The 26,333-nt window shown below is 43.2% G+C and overlaps 1 protein-coding gene across 1 annotated transcript; it reads left to right on the top strand.

Annotated features, from left to right (window-relative positions):
* The first annotated feature begins 302 nt into the window (after positions 1-302).
* CHMP1B (charged multivesicular body protein 1B) lies at positions 303-23,276 on the top strand. Its single transcript, XM_033945748.1, has 8 exons — positions 303-460; positions 7,578-7,675; positions 8,231-8,377; positions 11,096-11,164; positions 11,257-11,364; positions 14,011-14,054; positions 19,711-19,783; positions 20,171-23,276. Exons 1-8 carry the CDS (start codon positions 445-447, stop codon positions 20,213-20,215), a joined length of 600 nt encoding a protein of 199 aa, XP_033801639.1. The 5' UTR covers positions 303-444; the 3' UTR covers positions 20,216-23,276.
* The last annotated feature ends 3,057 nt before the right edge of the window (positions 23,277-26,333 follow it).

Raw genomic sequence — 26,333 nt, 5'->3', positions numbered from 1 at the left:
AAAATTGACCAATGCCAGAGAAGAGATGACGAGTCTCGCTGGCCGGCTTCCCGCCAAGGTGCTGTCGAGAAATGATATTTATATATAATTGTTGCATTTTTCACAATTAACTAATCCTACACCGTACGACCGCTGAAATGATATAGTACAGGTATCGCGGGTCCACTACAATTTGGCCGACTTATGTTGCATTTCTGCCTTCACAAGCGCACGCTTGGGGGGACTGAGCGCAGTATTCTCGAGCCCTCCTTCCCGCCATCATTTGTGACGCGCACGCAGGCTTGGGTTCTTTCGCGGCAGCGCGTGATGGTGACGTCAGCGGGCGCAGCCGCCGAAGCAGGAAGTGGGGTTTTCCCAAAACAGAAGCAGGACGGTCGCGGCTAGTGTCCGCAGCTACTTGTCGTCGGCTACAGAGGTGCGAGACAAGGAAGAGCGAGGGGAACCATGTCGAATATGGAGAGTATCCTTAGCTTGAGGATAAGAGAGGCTCGGTAGCCTGTGCTGCCCCCTCTCCCTTTCCTCCTTGGGGGAACGGCTGGAGTATGTAGGATAATGTCTATACACAACTGCTCCCCCCCCCCCCCCATGGTATCAGTGTGAAGCAGGCTGGTAAATGTTCTTGTCTACTGCGAAACCGGCTGTCGCCAAATCTTTCTTATCCACTTGGTTCTCTCTCTCGCCCATTTGCATGAGTTTAACACTGGGGCTGTATAGATCGGGCGACATTACTAAATAACTTGCCGCAGGGTCGAATTTCTTATATCGGCAGTTCTTCTAGATTAGAGGATAAATCTCTTTTTTCGGTGATGGGGTTTGGATAAGGAGCAACTCTGTATGTGTTCTCTGTCATTACAGTGACTGGCGCAGTCGTTCTAGGTTACGTTCACATGGTTCTCTAGAGAGTTTTCAGTAGGATAAATGTATCAATTGATATATATATATTTATTTTACCCTGTATTCATTTTGATCTAATTTAAAGCCATGTGTCAAGAGTACAGTAGAAAGGAAGCTGCTAAGCGAAAGGACATGTTTGTTATCGAAACTGTGACGCGTGAGATTTGATTGCATGTCTGTGTTTACATCGGCGCAGAGGGGTTAAAAATAGAACAGTCAGTGAGAAGCTTTAGCTTGAGTAGTCTGTTTGTATTTTGGCCACTGCCCACACTGAGCAGATGATTTCTGCATGTTGTCCACAATAACATGTAGATCTTTTTTCCTGGGTGATGGCTCCTAATATGACCCTACCATCATGCAGTTGTAATTTTGGTTATTCTTCTATACAGAGATGAATCAATAAGTAAGCAGTTTGTATCCAAAGAATATGGAAAAACACTCTTTCCTCAGGGTCCTAAAGGTATTAAAACCACATTATAGGGAGCCATGTGGTATACAACTGGATAAAAGAATGCAATTTGGTAGATTAAAAACGAATCCGGCAAGCTCCTTTGCAGTGCTTACTGGATTCGATTTTATCTACCAAATTGCAGTGACCATTAGGGGGAGGAGGGACTGGGCATCCATCCTGCCACAATCATTCAGGGGTGATGGACGATCGCAGCTGCTAAACTTATCATGGCAAGGAGATCCCTTGCTGTGATAAGCTCAGTGGCCGTGTCTACTTACAGTGTAGGCGTCTCCTGCTGGACTAGGGAGATGCATAAGGCCACCTAGATCCATCTTAGGCTACTTCCGGGCCAAACCATTCTTAGCCTTAGGTGGTCTTGCGCGCCTCCTTAGGCTCCTGGAGGCGCCTCCAATGTAGGTGGCCTGCCTTGGGAGGTTTTTTTTAAAAAAAATGTGTGTCCCAATTGGCTGATTAGACAGCAGTAGGATGCCTACCGCCACTTACAATCGGGATGCCGTTTATAGAATTTGCCCCTTATAGTCTGCTTAAACTAATGCTAATGGTCAATTAACAAGTCGGATTATCTTCATAAATAAGCACAATTTAAATAAGCTATGAATCCAGTTCATGTTGAATTGTCTTTTTAAGAGAGGGAGACAAGATGGCGACGGGAGTGGACGCGTGAGTCCAAGCTCCCGCTCTGGCAGTAAACTTTACCTTCGGTAACGATTTCCCCAACAGTTTTTGGATGCCTAAGAGGAGGGGACGGCAGAGGGATATCCCTCATTCCTTGGCCGCGACTTCGACACCGCGTCAAACTGCAATAACATCATTCACAGTGCCGATGGTGTTGGGCGGATCCGCAGCTGAGCTCCAGGAGCAGCTCAGCATGGACGGCGATGCGTCGCTGAGCCCCTTGGGACCTGATCCTCCTCCTCCCCCGAGCAGTGCAACGGAGCTGTTACTTCCTGTTGAGGGACTTCAGCAGCAGCCGACTCAGGAGATGACCCTGTTGCAGACAAACTCGGAGAAAAGACCTGGAGAGGGAGGAGGAACACTGCAGGCAAGCGGTGGTGAGAGTGGGGGAGGTGAAACCCGGGAAGGAGCGTGGGAACCTGGGTTACCTCAGCTCAAGCCGCTTGTGAAACCGGCGGTGGTTACACTGGACTCACTGTGGGGAGCAATTGAAAATCTACAAACTGTATGTATTGGATTTATTTCCTTGATGGCTGAAGTTTCTACTAAAGTTAATAAATTGGAAATTGTTTCTTGTGATCAAGCAAAACAAGTAGGAGATATTGAAAAATCTATAACTGAGATTAAATCTTTAAATAACCAGAATGCAAAGGACAAAGCTTTTCTTCTTCGCAAAATTGAAAACTTGGAAAATCAAAATAGGAGTTTAAATTTGAGGATTTTAAATTTTCCTATGTCTAAACTTAAAACTCCTAGGGAATTATTTAAGGATTTCCTGGTTTCCATATTGAAAATTACGGAAATGAATATTCCATCTTTGCAGAAGATTTACTATTTAAAAAGGACAATAAAAGAGTCTGATACAACTACTGACAAGATTTAACAACTTTTTTGGAATCATCAAATCTCGAATTGTCCGGACGAGCTACACTGATAGTATCCCTGGTATTTTATCAGGATAAAGAAATGATTTTGAAATTGTATTATGGTTTAAAACAAGTTTCTTTTTTGGGAGAAAGAATATATATATATCCGGATGTTTCAAAATGGACCCAGATTAGAAGGAAAGAATTTCTTACATACAGGGATAAAGTTGTATCATTAGGAGCTTCTTTTCAGTTAAGATTCCCTTGTAAATGTTTTGTTGTATATCAAAACAATAGATACATTTTCTATGATTCTCAGCAGTTACGTTTCTTTTTAGAGGGAAAAGGTGTTTCATTTGCACCACAGTGATTTTCGGTATAACTCAAGTCTATTTTTATTAAACCATCGGTTTTCACTTAATTTCCTGTAAAACTTTAAGTTGTGATCTTTCCTGGAAGAATTTCTCTTTCTTAGTCTCCTTCCTCCCTTATTGAGGACTATGTTTGAATAAAAAGTATGGTTTACTTCTTTTTGTTAAATATATTGAACCAATAATGAAAATGGATTTATTTTGTATCAAGTTTTTGAAATATCATGACTACTAATATTGGATGTATTAATATCGTATATTGCCCGTTAAGCACAATTGTTGTTTATTTGAAAATTTAAATAAAGAATTAAAAAAAAAAAAGAATTGTCTTTTTAAGTGCTCTATATAAATTGTTACTGGCCATCTGATTAGAATGGAGGAGTAGCCTAGTGGTTAGAGCAGGATTTTGGGAGTCAGAGAGACTAGCGTTCAAATCCCACTGACTATCCTTATGACCTTGAGCAACTCAACGTAATCCTCCATTCTTGTAGAATCCCACTCTTTTGCTGTACTAAGAGGGTTATTTTCCTGTGTTCGCCAGACAGCCAGACAGAGTCTTGAGCCCCTCCAGGAATGCAGTTTTTTTCCTACAAGCCAGACTATAGGAGTTTGTCTTTTCTGCTCTAGTATATTTTTCTTTAACTTCAGTAGTTTTCTTCACAAATTCTGCCTTTGTGCTGTGGAGGGGACATCTCTGGCTGCGGGAGATCATAGGCTTTGTGTAAAGTCTATTTCCAGGGATTGGCTGCTGGTCGGTGTACCCTCTGGATAGCCTGCATGTCAGTTCGGGGCTCATGGACCATTCCCTTGGGAGCAGGTCCACCCCAGATTCATCTGCTATTGGGTCTGAGTGTAGGCTTTGTGGCTCCGTGGAGGTATGCCCGGGATCGGAGCCGAATGCGTCCCTCAGCCAGATCGCATCTGCGCAGGAGTCCGATGATAACGGAGGTCTCCGGCCATTGATATCAGGCCGGTAGGGCAGGCAGAAGACCAGTTTTCATGTTTGCAGAGGATCTCCCTATTAGCCGTTTCAGCTTTCATTGCAGCAATACACAGCACCTCATGCACAGTGAGTACAAAGCTGACAGTTTGTCACAGAGATTTTTTTTTGGGGGGGCCTTAAAAGTGGTTTTGGGGCATTTTTGGAGTTAGCCCTAGTCCTCCCCACCCCTAAAATTGGCACTTTTTGGGGGGCTCCTGTGCTTTTCCTGAGCTATTTTCTTTTGAAAATTGCATGGCAGCCATGTTGGATTTTTCTAAATTGGAATTTTTCTCAGTCATCAGACTGGACCCCTGAGAATGGTCTCTGTCCCACAGGGCATTCGACTGCCTTGTGGTATGCTGGGGATGTCCCACGTTCAACCACGTGGCATTGGCAACCAACAAGAAAGTGGACCGGTTTTTCAGCCACTGTCCCAAGGCCGGCAGCAAAGGCCTTGATGCTCTGGTTCAACCCTGACCGAGGGAGGGCCTTCTGTATGTCTTCTCTCCATGGAAAATGATAGGCTGGCTGTTGAGAAGAATAGCAACCAACTGGTCTGGTGATTCTCGTCACACCCGACTGGCCAAGGAGCCAGTGGTATGCCAACCTGGTGCAGCAGCAGCTCAACCAGGAACTCGAGACTTCCTTGTCATCCTCATCTCTTCATGCAGGGCTCAATTGTGCTTCAAGATTCAGACCGCTTTGGTCTTCTGGCTTGGCTATTGAGCGCAAGGCCTTAGTTGGCTATTCTTCAGCCATGATTGCCACTCTTCTTCATAGCAAGAAGAAGTCTACGGTGGTGGCCTAAGCAAAAGCTTGGAGATGTTATCAGGCGTGGTGTATCCGGAAACTCAAGGATACGTCTGTTCCGTTGGTTTACTGAATTCTAGAGTTCCTCCAGGACGGCCTGGAGAGAGGTCTTGCTGAGGCTTCTCTCAGGGTAGAGCTTGCTGGTCTTTCCTTTCTAGGCCACAATCCTCTGAGAGGTTCCTTAGCTTCTCATCTGGATGTCCTCTGTTTTCTGATGTGTTCGCTGAGGCTTCGACCTGTCTCTCCTAACCCCATCGATTCCATCTTGCTTAGCAGCCTGCGGTGTGGGACACTGTCAAAAGCTTTACTGAAGTCCAGGTACACGACGTCCAAAGACTCTCCCAAGTCCAACTTTCTTGTTACCCAGTCAAAGAAGCTGATGAGATTGGATTGGCAGGACCTACCCTTGGTGAATCCATGCTGACTGGGATCCCGAAGATTCCCTTCATTCAAGATCGTGTCCAATTTGCTTTTAATTAGTGTTTCCATGAGTTTGCACACTATTGATGTGAGACTCACCGGTCTATAATTCGCAGCCTCTGCCCTGCAACCCTTCTTATGCAGAGGAATGACATTAGCTAATTTCCAATCCAGCCAACGGTTTCGCCAGGACATCGCTCAATTCTCTGAGCACTCTTGGGTGCAAATTGTCTGGTCCCATGGCTTTGTTCACCTTGAGTCTTGCCAGTTCACTGTAAACTTCACCTGGTGTGAACTCAAAATTCTGAAACGGGTCTTCTGTGCTTTGTGTTGCCTTCAACTGCGGACCGTGTCCCGGTGCCTCACAGGTAAAGACTGAGCAGAAGTATTCATTCACTAGTTCGGCTTTATCGGAATCTGCTTCCACGTAACTTCCGTCCGGTCTTCTAAGGCGTACTATCCCGCCTGTGTTCCTTTTTCTGTCACTAATATACTTGAAGAAGGATTTGTCCCCCTTTTTAATGTTTTTTGCCAGAATTTCTTCCACTCGAAGTTTTGCCTCCCTAACTGCCATTTTGACCGCTGTAGACCTGGTCCTATATTCTATCTTTGCCTCTCTTTTCTCCGTGCGCTTGTAGGAGAGAAACACTTTTTTCTTCTCCTTAATGAGGTGCGAGATCTCTGCGGTGAACCATTGGGGTTTATTGTTTCTTTGTCGTTTATTTACTGATTTTATGTATGGTTGATTTCAGTGTTAACCACTTAACTTCTACATCATCGGTCTCCGCTTGGTCCTGCAGCGTCCGATGGACGAAATTTCCCATGCGTGCGAAGTCTGTGCCCGGAAATTGAGTACCTTTGTTTTCGTGTTTGATCTAGGGAAGCCTTTCCTAAGGTTGAACCATACTATGTTGTGGTCGCTGGAGGCTAGCGTATCTCCTACTGAGACCTCTGAGACGCTTTCCCCATTGGTGAGTACCAGGTCGAGGATCGCCTGGGCCCTAGTGGGCTCCGTTACCATTTGTTTGAGACGTACTCCCTTTATGGAGGTTAAGAGCCTCCTGTTACCGCTGGTTGTCGCTGAAAATGAGTTCCAGTCTGCATCAGGCATAGGGAAGTCCTGAGGTAAGAGGGGAGGGGCTCAAGACCTGACAAGGTGTCTGGTGACCATAGGAAAATAACCCACTAGTCCAGGAATAGAGTGTGGATTTACAAGAAAGAAGATTAGCAAAGGTAAGAACCTAATATTTTGTTGCCTCAGGGACAGGGAAATACTAGAATAGAAACATGATGGTAGATAAAGGCCAATTGGCCCATCCAGTCTGCCCATCTGCAGTAAGCACTATCTCTTTCTCTCTCCAAGAGATCCCATGTGCCTAGCCCAAGCTCTCTTGAATTCAGACACAGTCTCCACCACCACTTCTGGAAGACTGTTCTACACATCTACCACCCTTTCTGTAAAAAAAAAGTATTTCCTTAGGATTAATCCTGAGCCTATCACCTCTTAACTTCATCCTATGCCCTCTCATTCCAAAACTTCCTTTCAATTGAAAGAGACTCAACTCATGCACATTTACGCCATGTAGGTATTTAAATGTCTCTATCATATTTCTCCTCTCACGCCTTTCTTCCAAAGTATACAGATTGAGATCTTTAAGTCTGTCCCCATACGCCTTATGACAAAGACCACGCACCATTTTGGTAGCCTTCCTCTGGACCGACTCCATCCTTTTGATATCTTTTTAAAGGTGCGGCTTCCAGAATTGTACACAATATTCTAAATGAGGTCTCGCCAGAATCTTATATAGGGGCATCAATACCTCCTTTTTCCTTCTGGCTATACCTCTCCCTATTCATTCTAGCATCCTTCTAGCTTTCGCCGTCATCTTTTCAACCTGTTTGTACGTAACTTATCTTGAGCCACTGTTGGAAAGGTATGACCAAATATGAATATGGGTAAAAATATAGTTTTCTTTTGTGAGTGAGGTTTAATTTGGACCCATTGAATGAGGAAGACTTGTGTGCATCTTACTATATATGTATTTTAAGTGTCGCAGAAGTCCTAATTTCCTTAACGCATGTTGCAGAACACCTGTTTAACTTGAAGTTTGCAGCAAAGGAACTTAACAGAAACTCAAAAAAATGTGACAAAGAAGAGAAGACGGAGAAAGCCAAAATTAAGAAGGTTAGTAAAATAAACTTGTAGTATAAGATTTTTATTTTTATCTTGTTGGACAGATTGGATGGGACCGTACAGGTCTTTTATCTGTCGTCATTTACTATGCTGTTGTAAATCTGCTTTCCTTAATAAAATATAATTAATTGCATCGTTTTGTATACTCATTATAATTGTGATCTACTGCCTTCTCCAGCACTATTTATTTCTATAGCCAACCATATTGTTAATATTATTGCATGGAAGCACATGAAAAAATACTGGTAGACAAGGCTAGTTTGCCACTTCAGCTTTTTGATGAATTTTCATCATTTTTATAGAGCTTTGTGAACAAGATGATGCATGGGAAAAAAGGCAGATACATGCAACCCTATTTGTCATGTTTGTCTGTCCAAGTTAGATTGTAAGCTCTTCCAAGCAGGGACTGTTTATAAATGTCAAAATGTATTACATGGCATACGCCTTTCAGTGCTATATAAGTGATAAGTAATAGTATGTGTCTTCACTTTCTGTCTTCAATCAGCATAGCACTATACAGAATATTATTTCTCTACTCTGTTACAGGCAATTCAGAAAGGCAACACGGAAGTAGCAAGAATACATGCAGAAAATGCTATCCGACAGAAAAACCAGTCACTCAATTTTTTGCGAATGAGTGCCAGAGTGGATGCTGTTGCAGCACGAGTTCAGACTGCTGTAACAATGGGCAAGGTAAGCTGTTCTGCCTTGCTAATAGACAATACTCATAATTAGCAAAGGCTTTATTCTTTATCATCACTCCAGACCGGTACAGAATGGATGGGTTTACGCTCTTCTGCCAGCAGGTGGGGACTGAGAACACATTGACTTTTGGCAGTAGTACAAGTGAGCTGTGTACAATCAGTCTGTTCTCAATCTCCAACAGGTGGAGGTAGTAAGCCTGTGTAGTCTTTCCTCTTGTCAGTTAGGGTCTGTTGGATCTGATTAGTGGCCTTTTTATTGTCCCTTTTTTGCAGTCTTTTGCTGGACAGAGCTTGAGGGACCCTTTTGGGGGTCCGTCTGACCTCGGGTGTGCCACACTCGAGTGGTCGAGTCCCTTCCCCCACTTCCCTATATTTTTTTTCCCTTAGAGGTGCTTCAGCTGTATGCCTTGCCACAGTTCAGGCAAAGACTGCAACTTTGAGAACTTGTGGGGTCTGCTCTTTTGTCCATTAAAATTTTTACTTTGTGAAAAAAAGAAAAAAGTCCTGAGGCATCCGATCTGGAAGGAAGCTTTAAATTAGCTTTAATTGATATTTATTGCTTTTTATTATTAACTTGGGGTTTTGTTTTGTCTCCTTAGTGGTTCGCAATGAGCATTTTAAAGAAGTAGAAAAAGTGTGTGCGCCAAGCGGTGGATGTGGCCGGCATGTGCACGAAGTGGACCAGCCGCTGTGACGGGAAATCCTCGTCGGCTTCGGGTGCCGGCAAGTAGGATTTCCCTTCACACGTGCACTGCTTGTTGGCTGTAGGCAGTGGGGAAGCCCAAGCTTCTCCTGCCCATGCAGGGATTTCCCCAGCTGCCGACAGTCAGGAAGATAAGGTTTCCCTTACCTCCAATAGTTCTAGGGATTCCCTTACTGCAACAGTGGCTGCTGCCTGCAGTTCTACTTCAGTGGCTAGGTCCATTCAGGCCTCTTTGTCACTACAGACCTTGGGAGAGATTTTTTTGCTGGGCTTTTCGTCAGTTATGGCAGGAAGCTCTGCCATTTTGCCTGTAGCCTCAGGTGACTTCCCTCCTGTTTTAGAGAGACAGGAACAGGTTCTGGGTTTTCTTCTGCACCTGTAGTGGATTCTTTTTTGCTGCCGGGGGGCTTTGCCCCTGATTTTGTTTTATCATGTACAAGACTTACTTGCAGGTGTCTGGGGGTCCTGCTTCTTCCCCAGGGGTCTCTGGTTCTTCAGGGGGGTCTTTACCTTCGATGTCTGCCTCCGTTCAGCCTCCCTCGCCGTCTGCCCCTGTCCAGTCCCCCCTGTCTTTGTCCAAGTGTCCGCAGGTTTCTTGGGATGAGAATTTTTTTTTTACTGACAAGGTTTCGCCTGATGAGGACTTGGGCTTTTTGGATGATCCACAAGATCTTCTCGGGGGGACGGATGCCTCATGTTTCTTATACTGGAAAGAGATAAGAACTTAATCTTCCCATATTAATGCAGAGCAGAACAGACAAGGATGTGCAAGGACACTTTTTTTGTTTTGTTTAGATTTTCAGATATGAACCATTACTTTCCATCTCTTAAAGTGGAACAAGCACCTGCAAGTCACTGAAAAAAAAGGCAAAACTGGTTTTTAGATCCACCAAAACAAGCATTTTATGTACTCCTGCAATCCTCAATGCTACCCTTGAACTGGTGATAATGTTTCAGATTGCATGTCAAAAGTCATGGTTTTCTTCTCTACTTTAATCCTAATGCAGTGTGCAGCCTTGTTTCTGCGCAAGTTAATACCTATGCTCAACCCGTCTCTGCATTGCTTGGCCACTAGCCTGTATTTACAGTCCTTCGTATTCACATGGTTTGGCTCGTGATTAATAGCTTTTCCCATTGGCTTTTAAGGGCAGCTTTTTGAGCACTTTCCCTTTTTGAGAACGAACTTGCAGGGTCTACAGGTACCAAATAGCTACGGAATTTAACTTTTACACTGCATGTGTTGGTTGGTTGGTTGATTTATTTTTCATAAAATTGTAACTTGCTTCCTTTCAGTAACTAATCTGTGAAAGCTAGAGTACATTATGAACACAAAATGAAAATTAGTATTAATGTGGAGAAAAAAATATTATTGAGAAACCATTGTTACCAAGACTAATGTACTGTCTTTGGAAAAGAATATACTTGCCCATGAATATCTCCAAAAATAAGAGTCTTCTTTGCTGAGAGTTGGCGCTCACCAGTTCCAGAGAAAATATTTCTTCACACAACGTGTAATTTAACTCTCAAATTTGTTGCCGGAGAATGTGGTGAAATCAGTTAGCTTAGCAGAGTTTAAAAAAGGCTTGGATAATTTCCTAAAAGAGAAATCCAAAGGCCATTACTGAGATGACTTGGGGAAATCCACTGCTTATTCCTAGGATAAGAGGCATAAAATCTGCTTTACTACTTGGGTCTTGAGTTGGATGCTGTTGGAAACAGGATACTAGGCTTGATGGACCTTCAGTCTGTTCCAGTATGACAATTCTTTTTTTTTTTTTAATAATTGTCTTTATTAGCAACTTCAAAGGGACATATGTCAGCAACTTTACCCTTTGCTTATCTCTGACTAAATGTTTAGTATCCAGTCTTTATGTAATCTGTTCAAGGTTTTCTTGATTGTCTTACCTTTATTGCTGTTACAGACTGTTAGGTAATGTAAGTGAAAGAAAGAACATTATTCCTTTTATAACATTAAGATGTAATTTGTGTTCTTAATGATTTTAGGTGACCAAATCTATGGCAGGAGTAGTAAAATCCATGGATGCAACATTGAAGAGCATGAATCTGGAAAAGGTGAATAGAAATTAGAAAAGTTTTATGATCTATAAGAGCAAAACATTGAAGGTTTGCATGGATATATCTTAATCATATTTCTCTCTTTACAGATATCTGCCTTGATGGATAAATTTGAACAACAGTTTGAAACGTTAGATGTTCAAACACAGCAGATGGAAGACACAATGAGCAACACTACTACATTAACAACACCACAAGTAAGAATGAGGTCCATCTTTCCTTAAACAATAACATTGCAGTGTCCAGTAAAACTTCTGATATAAAAAATGAGCAACGTTTTTTAATCAGGAAAAATAATCCAAGCTGTATATGTTCAGCATGTGGGCCACTTAGGGGGGAATTCCTCAAAGGGCACGAAGCATGTGGGCCACCTAGGGGGGGAATTCCTCAAAGGGCACGAAGCATGTGGGCCACTTAAGGGGGGAATTCCTCAAAGGGCACGAAGCATGTGGGCCACTTGAGGGGGGAATTCCTCAAAGGGCACGAAGCATGTGGGCCACTTAAGGGGGGAATTCCTCAAAGGGCACGAAGCATGTGGGCCACTTAAGGGGGGAATTCCTCAAAGGGCACGAAGCATGTGGGCCACTTAGGGGGGAATTCCTCAAAGGGCACGAAGCATGTGGGCTACATAGGGGGGGAATTCCTCAAAGGGCACGAAGCATGTGGGCCACTTAAGGGTGTAATTCCTCAAAGGGCACGAAACATGTGGGCTACATAGGGGGGAATTCCTCAAAGGGCACGAAGCATGTGGGCTACATAGGGGGGAATTCCTCAAAGGGCACGAAGCATGTGGGCCACTTAGGGGGGGAATTCCTCAAAGGGCACGAAGCGTGTGGGCTACATAGGGGGGAATTCCTCAAAGGGCACGAAGCATGTGGGCCACTTAGGGAGGGAATTCCTCAAAGGGCACTAAGCATGGGCCACTTAGGGGGGGAATTCCTCAAAGGGCACGAAGCATGTGGGCCATTTAGGGGGGGAATTCCTCAAAAGGCACGAAGCATGTGGGCCACTTAGGGGGGGAATTCCTCAAAGGGCACGAAGCATATGGGCCACTTAGGGGGGAATTCCTCAAAGGGCACGAAGCATGTGGGCCACTTAGGGGGGGAATTCCTCAAAGGGCATGAAGCATGTGGGCCACTTAGGGGGGGAATTCCTCAAAGGGCACGAAGCATGTGGGCCACTTAGAGGGGGAATTCCTCAAAGGGCACGAAGCATGTGGGCCACTTAGGGGGGGAATTCCTCAAAGGGCACGAAGCATGTGGGCCACTTAGGGGGGGAATTCCTCAAAGGGCACGAAGCATGTGGGCCACCTAGGGGGGGAATTCCTCAAAGGGCACGAAGCATGTGGGCCACCTAGGGGGGGAATTCCTCAAAGGGCACGAAGCATGTGGGCCACTTAGGGGGGAATTCCTCAAAGGGCACTAAGCATGTTAGCACACACTTTGTTGCCTCCTCCCACCTTAGCTTCTTATAGTGGACCTCTGACACCATTCCAGATATTCTGATCAGAACCATCCTTCCCCTCCCCCTCCTCCCCATGCGACACGCTCACACAATTTTCTTCTGCTGGGTAGGATCCATGTATGAAGATTTCTAGAGGAGGTTCCCTGACTTTTCATGTATGCAGAACCATAATTGGAAACAATAAAAACTAGGGTGAACTAGGATGGCATGATGCCATCTTGGATCCCTTCATCCTTTCTCGTCATTTTCTGGCCCATGAAGACAAATTTATATCGTTACTAGAGTTTTTACCCCAGTGATAAAGCATCACACCCCTACACTGGGTGCACTTTGCTGGATAGGAAAAGAACAGTGACTAGCTTCCAACCTAGGATTCTTTTCAGTTATTCACTCCAGGTAGTTTGTTATAAGGACCAGAAAGTAGGTACAGCAACTGTTGTCAGAGTGTTGCTGCTGCATGGGAGATTTTTGTACCTCCTGAAGGCTTTAGGAATCATTTTGCTTACATGATTAAGTTGCTATTGTAGTAGTAAGGTTGTATTTCTGGTAATATAAAAATACAGTAAACCATTCACTGTTGTGGTGCCTGACAAGCTGAAATAAGAGCGACACCATGGTATTTAAAGTATGTGTTAAGTAGGTTGACATTATTGTTTTTATTAGACCTACAGTAATGGTTTAAATACATGAGTTGGTTCACCTGGCTGTGCCAGTCAGCTTTACCTCTTTCCCACTACCTCTAGTGAATAAGGAGGCCAAGTGTCTGAGGAAGTCGGAAATTCTTGCAACACAGTAAAGCTAGGTGAGAGGCAATGGTCTTGATCAAGAGTAGGCCCCTGCTTGCTTCTGCAATATGAAAGGCCTAATTAGGGCTTGAAGACCATTTAAATATGGGGCTTATTTATAAATAGAAACTTAAAGAACAGGCATTGGAGAGTGGAGTGTCTCCTTATAGACAGGGCTGGTGTTAGGGGAGTGCAAACAGGGCAATTGATTTTGGTCCCCATGATGCAGGGGGTCCCAAACCTATATGAAGCGGAAGAAGATAAGACTTGCTTGTGGGCCTCCTCCCAAATTTCTTCCCTGAACTCAATCATATTAAAACACTGGCTTTGCTTACAAATTAACGAGACCAAAACATCCTTAGACTGGTAGTGTTACCATTAACCACTTTTTCTATCACATTACAAATCACATGTTATTTTAGAAGTTGATAGTTTTTTAAAAAGTTATGTGGTCCTGAAGATCATGCACCTTGCATGTTTGTTTGTTTGAATTCTTAGGTTGTGCCAGTAAAAGTTCTGATTTATGTAACGGGAAAACAATAGAGTATAGAAAGAAAGATGTTGAATTATAAGTTCATAACTTTTCTGTTCTAGAATCAAGTGGATAATTTGTTACAAGAAATGGCAGATGAAGCAGGGTGAGTATAAACAAAATGCATCAAAATAAGGGGCAGAAATGTCATTGTGTAGGGAGGTGGGGCTGCTGGAAAAAATGAAGGGTGGAAAATAAGATACCTTATCTTGAATAGTTCTACTGGCAATGAAATTGTGGCGCAACTGTCCATAAGGAAAAGGAAAATGGAAGTTGGTTATGAGAAATCTTATATATATTTTTTGGCAGAGTAGATTTGATTTAAATCAAATTGATTTTAAATCACAAGTTAAATCGCTAGTCAAACTTGATTTAAATCATGCTTGTGACATTATGAATTTATTAATGGAATTCATTTACCAAAAAAATTTAAACATTGCATGAATATACAGCCTCATGCTGCATAATTAAAAACTAATCCTTATTTCATGATGAATAACTTTTGGATTATGATATACTCGAATATAAACTGAATGTGTTGGTGGCGCTTGGCCAGATCTGGGGTGTAGAGTGATGAATAGTGAATGTTAACAGGTGATGGTCAGAGAGGGGAAGAGTGATATTGCAAAATTTGGTGGTAGAGCAGTTGGAGGATAGAATTAGGTCTAGGCCAGGGATCTCAAAGTCCCTCCTTGAGGGCTGCAATCCAGTCGGGTTTTCAGGATTTCCCCAATGAATATGCATGGGAAGCAGTGCATGCACATAGATCTCATGCATATTCATTGGGGAAATCCTGAAAACCTGACTGGCCCTCAAGGAGGGACTTTGAGACCCCTGGTCTAGGCAGTGTCCTTTCTGGTGTTTAGGGGTGGTGGAGAACAGCAGGAGATTGTATGAGGATGTTAGAGCAAGGAACTTAGAGGTGAAGGAGTCGGAGGGGTCATCAACATGAATATTGAAGTCACTGAGGATGAGAGAATGGGATGAGGGCTCGAGGAAGATGACTGCTATTTGGAGTGGTAGGGGAGCAAAAGGACGGATGGAATGGACTTCAAAGGAGGAATAGCATTGAGATGGTGGTGGGAAACGAGGTTGAAATCTCCAAGAGGGCAAGAGTAGTAGCCCCAAGCCTCCTCCTTGATTAACCAGGCGAGATGTGTAGGAGAAAAGGTAGCCTCCATGACACAGGGCAGCAGCTGAGGTACAGTCATCAGGGCGGATCCAGGTTCTTGTTAGTGCAAGTAAGTGGAAACATTGAGAGATGAAGAGATCATGAATGTAGGCAAGCTTGTTGGGAATGGAGCGGGCATTCCATAAAGCACAAGAGACGGGCAGGGAGGAGAGGAATAGAAATAAGGTTGGTGGTATTGCGGGTTGCCCTCTAGGAGTAAGGTGGACCGTAAGTGTAGGGTGGGAGTTTGTTGGGAGGACCAGGATTGGGGTTGATGTCCCCAGCGGAAAGCAAGAGAAGGAGGAGGAAGGTATGGGTGAGGCTAAGTGAGGTGAGGGGGCACTTGCTGCTGCGACGTGGGTGATGTGCACGCAAGGAGAGAGGGGATGACCAAATGAGAGGGAGAAAGTGTAGGATCTTTAGAACGGAGAAGAGGGTAGAGGATAAGAGGAAGGGAGAGGCAGTGGGTTTTAAGAGTGAAGGGTGAATTGTTAAGGTGTTCAGTGGCTCAGGGAGAAGGGAAAGATTGGGGATGGTTAATATCAGCAGAAAGGGAAGTAAGGGAGTCATAACAGTGAAAGGGGAAGGGAAACTGAGAAGAAGCTTGGTTGTGGGCCAGTCTAAAGAGCAGAGGGACATGTGCGAAGATAGAGGATCAATGTTGTAAAGAGGCAGTGAGGATGAGATGAGATGATTGGCCCAGGCGCCTTAGGCCCCACCAGTAGGCGGGGCTTTGGTTAGGCTGGGCCAATCCGGCCCCATTCGTCGGAGGACTGCCTGCCGGACGGACGGGTTTGGCACCCGTCTGTCCGGCCAACTTACCTAAAGGTTCGGGGAAGGGGGGTGGGGTGGGGGGGTCGTGGGGTCGGCCGGGGGGTTGCGGGTCGGCTAGGAGGGGGGCCGATCGGGGGTTCTGGGGGGGGCGGACATTGGGGGGAGGGGGGTTCGTCAAGGGCAGGAGGGCCTGGGATCCCTCCTGCCTGTAATGTAGTGGGGGGTGGGGGTAGAGGATTGGCTGGGCCAGGAGGGCTTGGGCTCCATCCTGGCCCGAATGAGTCGGGGGGGGGGCAGGATCGGCTGGGCCAGGAGGGCTTGGGCTCCCTCTTGCCCCGATGGAGTCGGGGAGTCGGCGGGGCAAGAGGGATTTTTGGTTGCCATAAAAGTTTTTGCCTGTTTGTGTTTCCAAGATTGTGTGCTCTAATTTAATAATTTTATGAATCCATGTACCATAAGATTGACTCTTGATGTAGGTTTCTGAGTGCCGAAACAAAGCCCCATATTGAGTCAGAGCTTTTTGGTGCACATTGAGAGCTCTCTTAATCTTGTATTTTAAAAAATTGTTGTTTTAGCCCTCTATCCCCTTTTTTTTGGAAGACCATTTATCTGGCCCTACTTTTTTTGATTGGTTTACCAATCTGCTGCTTTCTCTTGTTGGTTTTATCATACAAACAGGACCCTAAAATTACCACCGCAATTCAGGATTACCAACTTGCCTCCACACAACTAAATCCAAAGCAAACAAATGAGCAAACGAAACTCTCCAGACTCAAGCAAACTGTCAACAAGTCCATAAATCAAGAGCATATTAGCAGAAATCTTCAACTATTAACACAACCCAGGAAAATCCTAGGAAAAATATTTAGTGTTTTCCCTATAGATTTGAATAAGTTAACCTTGTAATGTCACACTGTAAAGGCTGTCACTTCTTTGCACTTTCAAAGCAGATTTTAAGTCCTGGGCAAAACATTTTTTATTTTTTGAAAATTATCTATCTGGACGTCCAAGCCATTGGGATGCCAAGACCATCAGAAAGTCTATCTTTATACCACATTTTTGGGAAAAAAAATTTGTTCAAGTCCCAAATGCCCAGAACAAGACCATTTGGACATGGGAAAGACCAGTCTTGTAATGGACTGGCCATCCAGACATGGCAACGCAGCAGTGGGGCACCTTAGAGGGCACTGCTGTGAACTTCACAAAAAGGGTGCCAGATAAACATCTCACCACAACTCCCTTTATAGATTACTAGCTGATGCCCCGGCGTTGCACGGGTATTTAATTATAGCAATAACACTGTAAATGGATTTAAATAAAAATACTTTATAGTGGTGAATGAAATAATTTTGTTACAGCTTTATAAAAAGTAAAATATTCAAAGTATAATGTGAAATATTTGACAAAATGAATACAATTCAACTAACACAAAAATTGATTATAAACAACATTTTTAGTTTCACCTCCAGGAGCAAGAACATATACATTCTTGGGTGAACCCACCCTTCCCACGTGTGCAGGTGGGCCGCGAGACCCCCAGAACATATCACCCCAGGTAGTGAGGGATCTGCATACCAAGTTTCGTTCAAATCGGTCCCACAGCTTCTTACATTTTTTCCATTGACCTGAATGGGTGAAATCTGATTTTCTGTTTGTAGCTCCGCCCACGTGTGCAGGTGGGCCGCGAGACCCCCAGAACATATCACCCCAGGTAGTGAGGGATCTGCATACCAAATTTCATTCAAATCGGTCCCACAGCTTCTTACATTTTTTCCATTGACTTGAATGGGTGAAATCTGATTTTCTGTTTGTAGCTCCGCCCACGTGTGCAGGTGGGCCGCGAGACCCCCAGAACATATCACTCCCGGTAGTGAGGGATCAGCATACCAATTTTCGTTCAAATCGGTCCCACAGCTTTTTACATTTTTTCCATTGACTTGAATGGGTGAAATCTGATTTTCTGTTTGTAGCTCCGCCCACGTGTGCATGTGGGCCGCAAGACCCCCAGAACATAGCACCCCCGGTAGTGAGGGATCTGCATACCAATTTTCGTTCAAATCGGTCCCACAGCGTTTTACATTTTTTCCATTGAAATGAATGGGTGAAATCCGATTTTCTGTTTGTAGCTCCGCCCACGTGTGCAGGAGGGCCGCGAGACCCCCAGAACATATCACCCCAGGTAGTTGGAATTGCTGTGAGAATGGCAGTTTTTTACATTTTTTCCATTGACATGAATGGGTGAAATCTGATTTTCTGTTTGTAGCTCCGCCCATGTGTGCAGGTGGGCCGCGAGACCCCCAGAACATATCACTCCCGGTAGTGAGGGATCAGCATACCAAGTTTAGTTCAAATCGGTCCCACAGCTTTTTACATTTTTCCCATTGACTTGAATGGGTGAAATCTGAAGTTATGTTTGTAGCTCCGCCCACGTGTGCAGTTGGGCCGCGAGACCCCCAGAACATATCATCCCGGGTAGTGAGGGATCCGCATACCAAGTTTCGTTCAAATCGGGCAAGCCGTTTTTGCGTTGGCAGCTGTTTTACATTTTTTCCATTGACATGAATGGGTGAAATCTGATTTTATGTTTGTAGCTCCGCCCACATGTGCAGGTGGGCCGTGAGACCCCCAGAACATATCATCCCAGGTAGTGAGGGATCCGCATACCAAGTTTCGTTCAAATCGGGCAAGCCGGTTTTGCGGAGGCAGTTTTTACATTTTTTCCATTGACATGAATGGGTGAAATCCGATTATCTGTTTGTAGCTCCGCCCACGTGTGCAGGTGGGCCGCGAGACCCCCAGAACATATCATCCCGGGTAGTGAGGGATCTGCATACCAAGTTTCGTTCAAATCGGTCAAGCCGTTTTTGCGTGATCGCGGCACATACATACATACATACATCCGATTTTATATATATATATAGATGGTGAGCCCACCAAAATATCCCGAAAACCCACTATACTCATCTGTCTACAACCCCAATAGCTCTTATGACTGCAGGTGGCATTTATATGGCAGTAGAGTAGGGTTTTAGGGGGGCCTCACATTTTCCACCATAAATGTAGTGGTTAGAGTGGCTTATGGACCTGGGTCCTCCTCTCTCTGGTTCACTATCCCATCCACCAAGCTACTTAAGCCACTTGTGTGTAGCTCTACTAGGCTTCCCCATACCAGATGCTGCTGTTTTAGAGACAGGTATACCTTTTTGTTCTCATTTTTGTGTGCTGGAATGGGTTCAGTGAGCACTGGGGGAGTGTGGAGGTGTCTTTCCTTGATGCATGCGATGGTCAGTTTGGGCACCTTTATGGCACTTAGACCCTTCTAAAAGAGGTCTAGTTCAGAACGTATAAGTTCCGTTCAGGATGTCTTGCAAAAGGTTTGATTATTGCTGCAAGATGTCTAAGTCTAACCCCACCCTTGAGACTGCCCAGATCTCACCCTTAACACGCCTCCACCACACCTGTCTCGTGCTCTGAACGTACAGAGGCTGAAACACCTTGCTAGACATACAGAAAAACGATTTTGATTGTCGACACTCAGACATCCTGGCAATTAGGACGTCCAAGTGCTGATTTAGGATGCTTTTTGGATGTCTATGTTTTTTTTATTATGGGCTCCTTGGTATGTGAAGATATTCTGTTCAAAGCATGTTGGGGGGGGTGATAGGGGGTTTATAGCATACTTTATAGCATGAATGTTAAAAAAAAACAACCCAAAAACTTGTGTAATTATGTTGTTTTAAAATTGCTTGATTTTAGCAATATTTTATTGTTTACTGTTTGAAAGTGCTTTAATAATGAAATACATTTGTCTTTTTAGTCTTGATTTGAACATGGAATTGCCACAAGGTCAGACTGGCTCTATTGGTGCAAGTGTTGCTTCGACAGAACAGGTAGATATTGGGATTCTTTTTTTTCTTTTTTTTTTTCTTGACACTGCAGTTCATACCTCCTACTTTGAACTTCCAGCTGGAAAAAAATCTGATATCTTGCACCTTCATCCTTCACTCCCATGGAGGGGGAGCGGGGTGGTTTATACTCTGCAATAATCCTTTGCTGGGGCAGTGCCCCCAGGTTCTCTAGAATCTTGCAGTTATAGGCCTACATTCTGACCACTAGGTGTCACTGTTGTACAGTGCTTGGGGCTCCAATCTTCCTCAGCTCCAGCTGGCTCTCTGCTGATTTTCTTGCTATGTTGTTTTCATACCGAGTTAAAAGAAGCTGCTATACCTTTCCTTTTTTCTGTAACTGCTTTTACAATGTGATGCTTATTTCTGCAGGATGATCTCTCTCAGAGACTTGCACGCCTCCGGGATCAAGTATAACAAAGAAAATAAATACAACGGATTGCTGCATATGTTTCAGCAATGTGTTCTGTCTTCTTGTACATATATATATGGGACTTGCTAAAAACAAGAAACCCTGTTGTGCCTCAGTGCTTAATATTTGTAATATAAGAGTCTTCATTTTGGCTTGCTATACTTTCTAAATATATGGAAGAGCTCTTAGGAATCGTCATTCACTGAGTTTTCTTATAATTCTGTACAGTAAGTTTCAAGTTGATATTTTGGAATTTATTTTTCCAGAAATCTTTTCATTGGACCTACTTGACATGCCTAAAGAGGATGTCAATGTTCAGAGCATCTCAATTTAATGAAAACACTATATTGATGTCTTTAGGTGTCTAAATATTATATCAGTTTTAATCATGAAGGGTTCTTTTATTTAAGTCTACAGGTTTAACATTTTGGGGAACTATGTTGATATACCCCCCTCCTTTACAAAGCTGCGCTAATGTTTTTAATGCAGGTCGAGGCAGCAACAGCTCAGATGCTCATAGGAATTCTATGAGCTTCGGAGCTGTTACCGTGGCAGCCGGCGCTAAAAACGCTAGCGCAGCTTTGTAGAAGAGGGGGATAGTTTGGAGGATATTCACATGACTTCATGTAACCTTGCCATGATTGGATCAGCTAAGTGGTGCTTTAATGCACACAATAAAACAAATCTCTTAAACTCCAGTTGTTTATGTATATTTTAATTCTACATTCTTCATAATAATGTCCCAGAACTTAACTAAAATGGTAAAAAGGAAATGCAGGAAGCATTTCGTATTAGATGATGGGAATATTGAAATCTCCATTGTAATCATTCTTTCTTTTTGTTTGCCAAACGCTTCTAGGAGGCAAAATCAAGATTCCTGGTTCATCCAGAAACAGCTTTCGGGTCATAAACTGAATCTTACAATGCATTATAATAATACTTATATTCCATAAGAATAGCCTTACTGGGTCAGACCAATGGTTCATGAAGCCCAGTAGCCCGTTCTTATGGTGGCCAATCCAGGTTCCTAGTACTTGGCCAAAACCCAAGGAGAAGCAACATTCCATGTTACCGATCCAGGGCAAGCAGTGGCTCCTCCCATGTCTTTCTCAATGATAGACTCTAGACTTTTCCTCCAGAAATTTTCCAAACCTTTCTTAAAACTGCTCTTAATGCTAGATAACTAATGAAATAAGAGGGCTATTTTATAAAGGGGTGCTTGGATGTAGGTGCCTTGATGCAAAATAGAAAAAACCTATTCTATAATGACATTTGGATGTGCGAATTTCATTACAAGTATAGGATACTAATGGGAACCCAGGTATGTAAGTGGACATGTCTAAATGTGGAAACAGCATGCAGGACCTTCAGTATTCTATAGGTTGTGCATGTAAGTGGGATACATGCCCTGCCAGCCCTATACTCTGCTTATATATATTCTTTCCCCCCCCCCCCATCCTTTGCAATGGTGCACTGTGCCACTTGGGAGTGCCCATATACGGTAATGCAGAGATGGACAACGTCAGTCCTTTCTGGGCTGCAAACCATGCATGAGATCTATTTGCAAGTACTGCCTCCATTGTATGCAGATAGATTTCATACATATTGGGAAAATCCTGAAAACCTGACTGACTTTCGTCCCTCCGAATAGTTGCCCCTCCTCCCAAATAGCTTTTAGAGTGCTTATGCATGTTAGTGGCACTTTTTGATGCATTTCCATGCCCAAACAAAGCATAGTAAATGACGGCAGATAAAGACCTGAACGGTCCATCCAGACTGCACAAGACATGCAGTCATAGAATTATGTGTGTTAATGGAGCAAAAGACTGCTTGCAGTAAGTGTTAGGAGAACATTTTGAAGACAGAACACAATGAGATGATTTGCTAAAATCTTTTTCTATTTTATATCTATGGAGGAAAGCAAATTTAGTCTAAGCCCTTATGCTGGACAGCTTTTTCTTCTTAGACATGCTGCTATTTTTCCCTATTACATTTGCTGGTTTGATATTTTCTTTGCTAATATTGAGAATTCATTTCACGAAGATCATGTTTATCCATCTCTGCGCAAATCCTGGGAATTATTTCAGCAGGTTTTGCTGGCATTTGTAAGGCTGCGTTCCAGCATTATCCTACTTTCATCTTTGTGATGCACAAAGCATAAACAAACTATAGCCTTGGGACTTTGCTTGCCTCGCTCTCGGTTACCCATTTTCTTACCCTATATTGAACGAGAAACAGCACATCTAGCACTGTACAACACTGCTGTCTTTCTGTAACCTTCATCTACAGTATATTAACCCATAACTTGGCTCCATTTGAACTTCTGTAAACATAAGAAAGTTTACTTTATTCCAAGCTTGTGTTTCTTTAAAGCAGTTTTTCTCAAATCAATGAAGGCTTTTCTGCATCAGCATTTGTCTTACAAATTCTCTCATTACAAATACACCCTCTCCTTTACTCACACGTAGTGCGGGTTTTAGCACCGGCAGCGGTGGTAATTGCTCCGACGCTCATAGGAATTCTATGAGCATCAGAACAGTTGTCGCCGCTGCAGATGCGAAAATCCACGCTATGCATTAGGAAAGGAGGGGGGACAGAGGTAAACTACATTGGTAACCTCTTTTTTTCAGTTGGGAATTATCACTCTTCTTAGACTGGTGAGAGAAAAAAAATTAGTAAAGGGAGCTCCAAGTTACAATTTTGTTTTTCCTTGTGACTAAGATCTTGTGAGCGTTCCACTGATTTTTAAAAGAGAGAGTGAAAATAATCCTTGTATTGAAAACAGAATACAGTTCTGAGACATTTTTTTAGTATGGTATGATTCAAAGCCAGCCACAGACTATGAATGTTTTTTTGCTCTGAATAAAATGACTGTTGTAGCAAAGCAAGTTTCAATATCTCTGATACTAAAATTGAATGCTATGGGATGAATTTCTGTGCTAAATCTTAGAAAAGGAACCTTACCTGAAGAGTGAGTATATGGAGTAGTTGCCTCAAATTGTATTTAAAACTAAGAGCACTCAGAACTTACTTGGTACTGCTTGAAATAAATATACTAGTTTTTCATTCCTGACTCTTTATCCCTAATTTTTCTTTATATGTAGGATTTATCTTAATATGGAACATTGTATATTTCGATATTTTCACTTGCTGTGCAAACTTAAAATTATTAAAAGTCTCAGTGATGACAGAACAGAGCTTGTTCAAATAAATGCCCCCTTCTGCAGTAACTTTACACACAAATCAGCCATTTTTAAGTTGCTTGTATTAAGGAAACATTTTTTGAAAGTCTGTTTTAAATACTTTTTCATTTACCTAAGTTTGATAGCCTAAGGCAGGGGTGTCCAATGTCGGTCCTCGAGGGCCGCAATCCAGTTGGGTTTTCAAGATTTCCCCAATGAATATTCATGAGATCTATTTGCATGCACTGCTTTCATTGTATGCTAATAGATCTCATGCATATTCATTGGGGAAATCCTGAAAACCCGACTGGATTGCGGCCCTCGAGGACTGACATTGGACACCCCTGGCCTAAGGTATATACAATAGGATATTTCAACCCAGCTATTTTGAGGTAGTTAACAAGTTAAACATATTTTGCAGTGTCCGAATTTTAACGTTGTGCCAAGCTAAGAGGGTTAAAACCAATTTTCGATTACCTGTACTTAATTGCTGTACTTAGAATTCTAGCTTTTTGGCAGAGAACATCAGAGGGTCTTATCCTCCATCGCTTTTGGCTGCATCTTGATGAGCAAAACAGTTGCCCTGACCCATTTAATTGGAATTGTTCAGCTGAAGAAAAAAAAATTTACAGAATTTTCTTCTAAAAAACATAACTGGTGTAGAGCACTCGTCTTGAAAGCAATACATAAGTAATTGGAGAGAGGTTTTGCTTTTGTAGGAATGTATGAGGATGACAGGTATTGCTGCTTTCCAATACTTTGGCAAGACAGAGTTGGACAAAATATTTTCTTCAGGTCTGTCAGTTGTCAACTACACGTTTCTTTTGACATCTAGTCATACAGCTCTTATGCAAGAAGTTCATTGAGGACTCTGCCAGCCAGGCCAAGAAAAGCCTTTCTCCAGCTGGTCATTTGTGACTTTTATTTTATATTTCTAATTTGCAATTAGTGTCACAAGTAATAAAAAAATATACCAAATTGCCACTTACAAATCCTCAAGTAAAGAAGAGAGCCTATACACAATTCAAAAGAAAAATAATTTATTACTTTGAAGACCAGTGAAACATTTAGCACAATTGTCAATCTGCTGAGCGTCATTTATAGAATTGCACGGAGAGGCATTGAAACTTTAGGTGCACTCCCATTAAGGCCACAGTTTTTGTGGCTTGAGTGCAGTGGTTAGAGCTACAGCCTTGGCACCTTGAGGTTGTGGGTTTGAATCCCGCAATACTTCTTGTGACCCTGGGTAAGTCACTTAATCCCCATTACCCCAGGTACATTAGATAGAGTGGGAGCCCACCGGGACAGTTAGGGAAAAATGCTCGAGTACCTGAATAATTTGTCATCTGCATAGAATTGTAGGATATGCGGAATATAAATTATGAAAGTTTAATCTACTGAATCTGGCCAGAATCCACCCCTAATCACACCTACTTCCTGGTAGGCGCCCCAGAGCAAATGCCTACCTCATAGTGTTAAGTGCCTACCAGCTAATAAATGTTTTAATTGTTTTTGAATGGTGTTTTTAATTAATGCGCCAATTAAGAAAATTAGGTTAGACGTCATTTATATAATTAGGGTCTTAGTGCATGTATTTAAGTGTTTCTTACTGCTGTTTGGAAGATACTGCTAAATATTTACTAGTGGAATTGTAGACAGATCAATGTTTGGTGTTCGTGAAATAAATATTTTTTGTATTAGTCATTGCAGTCTACAAGTAAACAGTTTTTGATCATCTATGCCAGTGTATCGCAAACTGTGCCACGGCACACTAGTGTACTGCAGCAGATTCCAGGTGTGTCCCAATGAGATGCCGGTAAGGAAGAGAGGTACCAGCTGACTGCTTCTAGAATGTGCCACTCGTGGTGAGAGGCACATCCTGGAGGCAGTCAGCTGGCGCTGACAACTCCTCGCTGGTGTCTCCTTTCTCTGCACCTCCCTCCAGGATCCCCCACCAAAAAGACAATTTCAGGGTCACGGCTAGAGGGCCTCTGCGCCTGCATGGATGTCGACGTGATGACAGACATCCCATGCATTTCCGGGTGCCTTCCAGCCAGGGCACTGGGTTTAGCGTGCCACCGGCTGAAAAGTATGCAAGACACTGATCTATGCTATGAATAGATTCCTTGTAGGGTCTTTTTATGCTGTGAATAGGCTGTTTGTAGAGAGGGAGTGAAGTTTATTTTCTCATTAAGAGTGAATAGTTTGTAAATTTAAGTTATTGATGTTTTATTTTATGGAAACCGCTTACAGTATAGGCGGTATTTAAATTTTTAAATAAATAAAAATATGGTACAACATAATCCAGGACTTCTTCAACCCCTTTTAGTAATCCAGTCAGCTTTCAGGATATCCATATTTTATGTGCTTTGAAATAAATTTGTATTGACTGGGGTCTTCAGTATTTCATGCATGTTCATTTTCAATATTCTGACATCCTCACTGACGGTGAAATCAGAATAGACTTGGAAGCTTTGTCATTTTCATTCTGTGTCTACTAAGGGCTCCTTTTACGAAGGCGCGTTAGGCCTTAACGCGCAGAATAGCATGCGCTAGCCGCTACCGCCTCCTCTTGAGCAGGCGGTAGTTATTTGGCTAGCGCGCACTAATCCAGTGCATGCGCTAAAACCGCTAGCTCACCTTCGTAAAAGGAGCCCTAAGTTTGTCACTAGAGCGCATTACAGCCTTATTTATGATTCAGATCGATTCACCGATTCAGTTTGTCTGAATCAATTTGAATCGATTTGGGGGGGGGGGGTTCTAAACCAGACTTGCCCATTTAGATCTGCTCATAGTCTTTCTCTTTACTAGAGCCCTTCCTTCTAATGTAACTTCTTATGGAACAGGAAGTTACAGAAGGAAGGACTCGGGCAGAGAGAAAGCCCAAGAGCAGGTCTAGGCAGAGTGGCAGCGAGGGCTGAGAAGTGAACTTGAAAGTATG

This window comes from Geotrypetes seraphini, chromosome 5 (assembly GCF_902459505.1).
Source record: "Geotrypetes seraphini chromosome 5, aGeoSer1.1, whole genome shotgun sequence".
Classification (NCBI taxonomy): domain Eukaryota; kingdom Metazoa; phylum Chordata; class Amphibia; order Gymnophiona; family Dermophiidae; genus Geotrypetes; species Geotrypetes seraphini.
This window is presented reverse-complemented; position numbering and strand designations above follow the sequence as displayed.

Excerpts from the sequence above, each read along its gene's own strand:
- CHMP1B (XM_033945748.1), top strand. Across the intron at positions 11,165-11,256 it reads AGAGCATGAATCTGGAAAAG|ATATCTGCCTTGATGGATAA; the intron begins GTGAATAGAAAT and ends CTCTCTTTACAG. Across the intron at positions 14,055-19,710 it reads GAAATGGCAGATGAAGCAGG|TCTTGATTTGAACATGGAAT; the intron begins GTGAGTATAAAC and ends TTGTCTTTTTAG.